General features: G+C 58.5%; 1 protein-coding gene across 1 annotated transcript; it reads left to right on the plus strand.

The window, feature by feature from the left end:
- Window positions 1-4952: 4952 nt before the first annotated feature.
- On the plus strand, window positions 4953-6470 carry DLX2 (distal-less homeobox 2; the record flags this gene model as incomplete). Its single annotated transcript, XM_082762859.1, has 3 exons — window positions 4953-5292; window positions 5477-5664; window positions 5919-6470. The coding sequence occupies 3 exons, from the start codon at window positions 4953-4955 to the stop codon at window positions 6222-6224; spliced, it is 834 nt and encodes a 277-aa protein (XP_082618985.1). The 3' UTR covers window positions 6225-6470.
- Window positions 6471-9264: the final 2794 nt, after the last annotated feature.

The raw sequence follows: 9264 nt of genomic DNA on the forward strand, positions 1-9264 counted from the left end.
GCATTAGCACGGAACAGTGGGGACATCCTGTGGCCACTTATTTTATTTACACTTGAATGTTCCCATTATTAATATTTTCAATCGATTTGTTCAACCAGTTTTGCAAATTATATGCAAAGTCACTTAATAATGTAAGAAGGCCTGAAGACAATAGAGTTTTCTTAGCTAACTTCCCATCTACCACATCATGTAATTCCTTATTGGAAATTGCTGCGCCCTACCTCAGTATTCAATACTTTCCATTCTCTCTCTCATCCTGTGTTATACAGTTTCCCATTAAAATAAAAAAAATAAATAAATTAGGGAGCTTGAGCTAGTCTAGGTGGCAACACTAACCCCTGACAGCCATGCATACATGTCAAAAGCAACATTGTAATTTCATTTATTTAGATTTATAGCAGTGTTCATAAAAGGCATGTAATTCTCAGATCTAGGCATTCTGCCAACAGAAAATACTATCCAATGAAGTACATGTGTAAAGCACCTGCCAATAGTGTAAGCTAAGAAACCACAAGAAAATGAAAGGCAGAAACACTTGCGAATCCAAACACAGCTCCTTTCATCCCCTTCCCTCCAAAGGAGAAGAATTTTAGGATAGATGTGTGTGCAGAACATGAGATTCAGAGTTTTGCATGGACAACTCACTGACACAAACCTCCTCTGTTTTCATACTTCCAGCCATACAGCTTGAGGAAAGGTTCCCCCAGCCAGTTCATGGGACGGCTGTGGCTCTGTAAGTCCAGTTCGCCTTGACTTACTCACTGGTGACCATGTTGACTTGGCCACTTTTTAAAACAAAAAGGAAATTAATTTCAAGGACAGTTTTTTTTATTTGTTTTGTTTTGTTTTGTGGTAGTAGGTACATATTTCTCACTACAGGAAAGAAGAAAATTTTTCTTTTAGATTTATATCTTCAAGCAATTCACCGGCTCTACCTAAATGGCCTACAAAGGCTGGGCATAGCCACTGGCAAATCCCAGAACACATGCCCAAGTGTTCCCATAAAGAGCTCTAGAGTCTGCACCACCCACAATTTGGGTCCATTTAGTGTGTTATTCCAAATGGAAGCCTTCATCTAGTATTCATTTCAGGTGTGTTGCAGCTGTATAATCCACTCAGGAGGCATGGTTTTGAACATATCTTCCTTAAAGAACAATGAATATTCTGTTCTTCCAAGCAAGACGTTCGTGTTTTCCAGCAGGGACAGACCTTGCTATTTGCCCATCAAAGGAGGCATCAGTTCAAGAAACAGGCTGCAGCAGAAACTGCACTCCACACCTCAAATACTCCGCTGGTACTACAAATCAGAATTCATCCGAGCACATTGAGGAGATACAGCATTTCTCAGCTCCAAATAGCTTTGTCCACTAAATTGAACCTTAAAATAATCACACAAAGTAAAACCAAAGCAGTCCAGGTTATTTTCCATGTTGAACAGCTTGCTTAAACTGTATTAGACTATAGAGGTAAGGATTGTGCAGATGTTACAATGAAGGCAAAAAAATCTTTTGTCTGCTACCTGTGACAAATGGAGCTCATCATGACACAAATGATCAACTCAGACTAGATCTGTTCCCACAAAACACAGCTCTCTTCTCTCACATTTGTCATCTCCAGCAAAATTAGAAATGACTTAATGATTCATCCTGAGTGTTTTTCCTGCATGATCTTACTAAAGGTTTTTGCCATCTAAATATTCACACACAAAGCATTTTAAATAAAGATTTACTTGTGGATAAACCTGAATTTGCTCAAATCCACTAGGAGGTGGGCTCAGATCCATTTGCTCCAGTGTGCATAGGTGTCCGCAGACATGGCTACAAAGCCTGAGGCTGGTTACTATTGCTATATAACAGTATAAAAAGTATTTCCTAGCTGTTCTACCAACTCCCTGCTTGTTGAAAAAAATAATATAGCTTTTGTCAGTTCTGCTACTTTGGTACAGTTGGCTATGAAAAAAAATAATCTGGAAAAACAAGAGGTGGTCAGAGCAGCCAGAAAGGCCTCACTTCAGCACTGGGGGGTTAGCCTTAAGAGGCAAGAGCAACTGCCCAAGCATGCTCTGCTTTATTCCCCAAACGTGTGGAGGGCTGATGTTTTAACACCCTCTTGTTCTGCACACACACCTCCCATTCTACCCCCTCCCATCTGTAACAATAAGTAGACCCCTGAATATGCTGGTATTAGACACTCACCCCAATGCATCAGGCTGTGCGTTTCCTCAATATAGTACAAGGAAACAAGGGAAGAACGCCTGTGATAAATAACACTGGACTAATCCACTATTAAAAATCCTGGATTGTGCTCCAGTCTGCAAAGGCTTCTACTGAAGAAAGGTGCTGAGCTGCCAGCAAATCTTCACTGAGAAAGAGAAGCTGAGGCCAAGACAGTTTAATAAACAACTCTGAAAGGATTTTACAGAGCCCATGTCTCCTATCACACTTGTGTAAGCTGTTTACATCAAGGAGCTAAGAACTGAAACCTTGGGGAGCCAAGCAAGGGGGCATATTCTTCCCAGAAGAGTTTGTGAGTTTTGGAATGAAGTAATCTGATGCACAGATGGATGAGACAATAAACAGTTTTTGGAGAGGCAAATGGTAACACTGGATTCTGAAACTAAGCACAGCAGGTAGCAAGCTTCCGGATGGGTGTTGAAAAGACTCATGCAGTTTCCTAAAAGCTGATACACTTAATCCCTCAGACATGGAAGACTTAACTGTTACCATTTATTAATACCAGACCCGTTGTACCATAGGTACAATGCTAGTATAAACCCTCCCCACAGCTTCATGTGACACAAGATTTAAATGACCCTTCTATTATGAAGACCAATGCTCAGGACCATGCCAGGCACAGTATCACTATGAATCCACTGGAAAGCACTTCAGAAAGCCATGAAAATAAACTTGTACTTGTTAATGTGCCATTGCAGCAGAGACTACTGTCTAATTAATTTTTTTTTAACATTGTCAGAACAAATAGCAAGCCAATTTCCCAAGATTCATCAGATTCCCACTGAAATAAGTGAAATAAATTGTTCAGAGAGGTGTGGGATTATAATGGATAAAATAATAAACACAGCAACAGTGGCTTAAAAACTAATCTCTTTCTTAATGCTGAGTGTGGTTCCCTTCAAGTCAAACTTGAGATAAAACATCATGAGACAACTTGCTGTGCTGATCCCTAAGTTAAATCTACACCAAATATCTAAAGACTGGGGACACCAGGCTTTAATTGTGTTCACATTTATCTCAGATGAGGTCTGTTTTAGGAGAAGAAACACAATAATAATAATTAATAATAATAATAATAAAACATACCAGGCAGGTGTTGCTGTAGACTTTTCTGAGTCGTATACAGTTGCCCTGTAAAAATAAATAAATAAATAAATAAATAAATAAATAAATACATGTGTACTGATCAGCTGGAGGGAGGGATGATGATTTTGAAGAGTGATGGTACTTTTTTGAGCCTGTACACAGTGTGTTCGGTATATTTGATAAAGAATGCCCACAGCCCTAGCAGCATGTGGATGCTTCTGAAACAGAAGTAAAACAAAGTGAAACACCAACAAAGCCGCTCACCTGTTCTGCAGCCCCCGGCAATGAGAGCTGCACAGTTACGTAAATAAACCTCACAGCCCGGTCTTTGAACACTGACCTCCTCTGCAGCGGAGGGCGAGCGCCCTTCTGCCGTGGGCAACCGAACGAGCAGCCTCCAGGAGGGACTCGGGCCACCCGCTCCCGTTTTCTCCCCTCACTCCCGACTAACACCGAGCAGGCTGCGCGCTGCGAGCACCCGGCGCAGTCCTTAATTGCTTCAAAACCGATGTTTTTGTGTGCTTTTCTTTTTTTTTTTTCCCCGCAGCACCCAGACGCACACCCACAGCCGCTCCCCGCCGCCCCGGCCCGGCCCCGCTCACCTCAGCGCCCGCCGCCTCAGAAGCGCCCCGGGGAAGCCGCCCGGCACCGCCGCCGCCTCACCGTGAGGCGCTGTGAGGGGCTGAGGCGGGCGCGAGCGGGACCGTTGAGGGGCCACGCGCCCTGCGCGAGGGGCGCGAACATGAGGGGGGCACGCGGGGAGCACGCGGGGGGCACGCGGGGAGCACGCGGGGAGCACGCGGGGGGCGCCTGCCCCGTGCAGAAGCAGCGCGGCCCCGGCGCCCCCGCCCCTCTGCGTGCCCCCTCCCGCAGGGGGGCGCCACCCGCGGCCGGGGGCTGCCGGCGCCGCCCGGGCGTTGCTGCGGCCCGGCCCGCGCCGCTCCCCCCGCCAGAGGGCGGCCGAGGCCAGGGCCGCCGCCTCGCCCGCCCCGACGGAGCGGCGCCGCCGGCAGCGGGCAGGGGCGGCCGCTGCCGCCGCCGTGCCAGGCTGTGTGGCGGCGGGCACCGGCGGCGAAGGCTGCGCGAAACGCTCGGTGCGCCCCGTCGGGGCGGCCGGACCGCTCCTGGGCCGGCAGGGAGGGACCCCGGGCGGGGATGGGAGCGCCCCGTCGGGGCGCGGGGACCGGCACGGAGACGGGGAGCAGCGGGACGGGACGGGACGGGACGGGACGGGACGGGACGGGATGGGACGGGGCTGCCGCGCGTCCCCGCGCGGTGCGCGCCCCCGGTGCCGCACGTCCCCGCGCCCGCGGGGCCGGGGCGCGCGCGGGCGCCCCATTGGCCGTTGCTAGGTGACGTGCGGCGCGGCCACGTGACCGGTGTTAAATGCCGCCCCGGCGGCGCGCGGCGCCGCAGAGCCCGTCCCGCTGGCGGCGGCGGGAGCGCGGCTGCCCGCCCCGGCCCGCCCCGGCCCGGCCCCGCGGGCGCGCAGCGCGGCGCGGCGAGGCGAGGCGAGGCGAGGCGAGCATGGTGCCGCGGCCCTGACCTCCGCGCCCCGGTGGGGACGGCCGCGGGGCGGCGGCCCGTGCCCCGTGCCCCGGCGGGAGGGCGGCGGGCGGGCGGGGGCGCGGGATGACCGGCGTCCTGGAGAGCCTGGTGCCGGACATGCACGCCAGCCAGATCTCCGCCGGCGGCTACCAGCAGCAGCAGCAGCAGCAGCACGGCGGCCTGCACAAGCCGCAGGAGTCCCCCACGCTGCCCGTGTCCACCGCCACCGACAGCAGCTACTACACCAACCAGCAGCACGGGGCGGCGGGCGGGCCGCCCTACGGCCCGCTGGGCTCCTACCCCTACGCGGCCGGCGGCGCCGCCCCCTACTCGGCCAAGGCCGGCTACGACCTGGGCTACGCGGGCGCGTACGGCTCCTACGGGCCCTACGGCACCAGGGCCTCCCCGGCCAGCAACGACCCCGGTACGTCCGAGCCCCGGGGGGGGCCCGCGGGAGCCCGGCGGGGCCGCGCTCGGGGCCCCGGGGAGGGAGCGGGGAGGGCGCTCGTGCCCGGCGGGGCCGCCCCGACGGGGCGGGCGGTGCCGGCGGGCAGGGCCCGGGGCGGCGGGGGCGCCCGTCCTCACCGGGACTGCCGCGTGTGCCGCAGCAGAGAAGGAGGACTGCGAGCCGGAGATCAGGATAGTGAACGGCAAGCCGAAGAAAGTGCGGAAGCCGCGGACCATCTACTCCAGCTTCCAGCTGGCGGCCCTGCAGCGGCGCTTCCAGAAAACCCAGTACCTCGCCCTGCCCGAGAGAGCGGAGCTGGCGGCCTCCCTCGGCCTCACCCAGACGCAGGTAGGGCCCTCCCGCCGCGGGGCCCCGGCACCTCCCGTCCCGACGGGGCCGGGGCGGGCGGGCGGGCGCCGTCGGGGCGCGGGAGGGGGCTCGGCCCGCGGCGCCTCGACGGCCCGGAGCGGGCCGGGGGGGGCCGGGGGTCGGGGGTCGGGGGGTGGCTGTCTCGGGGCCGAGCCAGCGCCGGAGCCCGCGGAGCTGCGGAGCCCGCCCGGCCCCGGCGCGGTGGCGGCCAGCTGACGCGGCTCTCCCCCCAGGTGAAGATCTGGTTCCAGAACCGCCGCTCCAAGTTCAAGAAGATGTGGAAGAGCGGCGAGATCCCGGCGGAGCCCCCCCCGCGCCGCAGCGCCTCGCCGCCGCCCCCCGCCTCGCCCCCGGCCTGGGACTTCGCCGCACACCCGCGCACGCCGGGCGGCCCCGCCAGCCCCAGCCCCGCCGCCGCCTTCCTCGGCACCTACCCCTGGTACCCGACGGCGCCCGGTGGCCCCGCGCACCTGCCGGCGGCCGCCCCCCTCCCGCAGCCGCCGCAGCCCCCGCACCACCACGGCGGCGGCATCTTCTAGGCGCCGCAGAGACTCGAGCCCGCGGGGCCCCGACGTGCAGCACTGGTGCTTTGGAGCAGCCCCGTCCCGTCCCGTCGCGGCACCGGACCGAGCTCCCCGAGCTCCCCCCAACGCCCCCCGCAGCCGAAGTGAGCAGTGCGGGACCGGCGCTCCTCTCCCCTCCTTCCTCCCCGTCTTTCTCGTCAAATCACCAGTGCAGAACTTTGCTTAATTTTATTTTTTATTTTTTTAAAGTTGATAGGTGCCTTTGCGGAAGACCTCATTTTGATGTTGGGGACTAAACAAAAAAATAATAATAAAACGATAAAAAAAAAAAAGATAAATAATTTTTATATGTAGATTTAAAACGAGAGCCTCCCGTGTTTAAGTTATCCCTTGTAGCCGTGTAGGAAACAGCCCGGCGAGGGGGGTGTCCCGCCCGCACGGTGCTTTCGGGCGGGGGTCGGGCCCCGACGGGGCCCCCCCGGCAGCCCCCGGCCCTGCCCCGGCGCGGTTCGCCGTTCAGACCCGTGAAACGAAACGAAACGAAACGAAACAAAAAAGGGTATTTGGGGTTATTTATTATGGAAAACTTAAACACTCTTTAATGTTTCTTTTACGATAAGCAGAGATTATTTAAATAAATTATTGTTTCCATGGTGCCCGCGCTGAGTTTCTTTGGGGACGGGGGAGGTCGGGGCCGGCGGTGCTCACCTGGGGGGAGCCGCCCCTCCTGCTCGCCACCGCGACGTTGCCGCAAGCCGGCAGCCTCCCCCCTTCTCCCCCCCGTCCTTTCCCGTCTACAATAAAGTCTCGCCCCTGCCAGTCTTCGCGGCGAGGCCATGAATCACTCAGCGCTGCCTCCGGCAGCCCAGACCCGGCCCTCCCCCCTGCCTGCTGGCGCCAGGGACATTTCGCCCGGGACTGGCTCCTGCCGTCTCACCGCCTCCCAGACGTGCCGGAGGGGTTTGGGGCACGGCCCCGGAGTAATTTCTCTCTTCTGCCTCCCCGTCGTTTGTACCCAGGCCGGAGGCACCCCCGGCTGTCCCCTTGCAGGGGCTGCCCCCTCCGAGCCGCCCCCCCGGGGGATGCCGAGTCCGCGGAGGTGCCGCTGGGAGCGGAGCGGGGCGAAAGGCGGCTGCTGCCGGCCCCCGTTGCCCCCCGTTGCCCCCCGTTGCCCCCCGTTGCCCCTCGTTGCCCCTCGTTGCCCCCCGCTCCCCGCCAGGCCGGGTGCTCGCCCGGGACCCTCCGGCAGAAGGGGGGACGGCAGGGGGGAGTCCGGGGGGCGGCTTGTGCCTGAGAGCCTCGGGGAGAGCCCGGGGGAAGGGGTGGGGGCAGAAGGCGAAGGAGGAGTGCGGCAAGGAGAAGGAAGGGGGGGAAGGACGGGAGAGGAGGCTGCAGGGGAGGAGGGAGCGGCAGAGACAAAGGCGAAGCCGCCCCGGGGAGCGGCGGGGACACCGGCCCCGGGCGGCGGGGGGCGAAGCGGCGGGGGCCGGGCGCGGAGCGGAGCGGGGCCGGGAGGGGAGGCGGCGGGGGCCGCCTCCGGACACACGGACACGCGTGGCGGGGGGGGACGGGTGCCGGGACACCCCTCCGGCAGGTGACGGGTTTTGCTGACACACCGCGTCCGAGCTGCGGGAGGAAAGCAGGAGCGCGGGGCAGAGCCGGGCGGGGACCCCCCGCCCCGTCGCTTTTCCAGGCGCTTCTGGTTACCGAAAGAAGTTCCCCGAGACCCCCCCCCCCCCATCCCCTCCCTGCCCCTGCCGACCCCCTCGCCCGGCTGCAGCCCGGTGCGGCGGCGCCGAGCCTGCCTCGGCCCCGTGGGGTCGGGCGCGGTGCCCGCAGCTGCGGGGGGTCCCTGCCCCGGGACTGCCCCTGGCCGGGGCAGAGCGCGGAGCCCTCCGCGCTTTGCTTCTCCTGCTCGGCGCGTTGCTTTTTGCTGATGATCCGGCGGCACTTGGCTGCGGCCCGCAGGGCTCCCCGGGCCGGCTGTGCGGGAGCCGTCGGGACAACCCGCGGCACCCCCGGGCACCCCTAGAGGACAAGGGGACGCCCAGGCGTGCCCACGGCCACCCGCGCCGCAGTGGCATCCCTCCGTCCATCGCACATACACGTCCACGCACACGTGCGGCGTGAGCTTTCTCCCGTGTGCCCGTGCTCCCGGCTGGGGCAGGCTGCACCGCAAACCGGCCGCCCCCCGACGAGGCGGCTACCGGGGGCGGGCAGGGGGGAGCCCGGGGCCGCCCCGCCGAGGAGGGCAGCCCAGGGGGCGAGGAGCGCCCCGGCCCCGGGGAGAGCCCGAGGGGGGGCTCGTCCCGTTCCTCCCCGGCCCCCAGCAGCGATTCCCCCCCGGTTGTCCCCCCCCCGTCGGGCCGGCCCGGGGGGCTCCGTCCGCTCGCCGCGCACGGGCGGGGCCGGCCGCGCTGTGCCGAGGGGAGGCAATTTGCTCGTTTGCCCCGGTGAAAAGAAAAAGCACGAGAAATTCAATTAAAGCGGCTCTGGCAAAAGGAGTTATTTGAGGCATGAATGTCTCCCCTAAAGCTGTAGCAATCATGTGGCATTAGACACTTCCGGAATCCTATAGCCAACTTGAAAAATCCCAGACCCCTTTTTTCCCTAATTTTTGCTCTGATCTGTAATTTTATCCACATTTGCACTAGTTTGAGCATTCTGGCTCTCCCATCTGAAAGCCTGCAATTACTATATAATTCTTCGCAATTTCACATGTCCTAATATGGACTGTAATTTTTGCGCAAGACAATTTCCTGCTATTTCAAGCATCAACATTGTCAAAGTTGTATGTACATAATAAATGGGAATATCAATGCATAGTTTTTAGCATAACATCTTGACTCCTCGATAATTATATCCGTTCGGAGCCTACGCAGAATTAGCCTGAATTGCATGGTAACTGCTGCTGCTTTAAAATTTTTAAAAATTACTCATAATTTTCCCAAAGATTACCAAGATCTCGAGTGCACAATGTCATCAGCGTAATGAAGAGTAAACATTTATGCTAATAATCTGCAATTTTTTTCATCAGCTATAAAGACAGAGGCTA

This window comes from Aythya marila (genome assembly GCF_965140915.1).
Source record: "Aythya marila genome assembly, chromosome: 6".
NCBI classification, from domain to species: Eukaryota; Metazoa; Chordata; class Aves; order Anseriformes; family Anatidae; genus Aythya; species Aythya marila.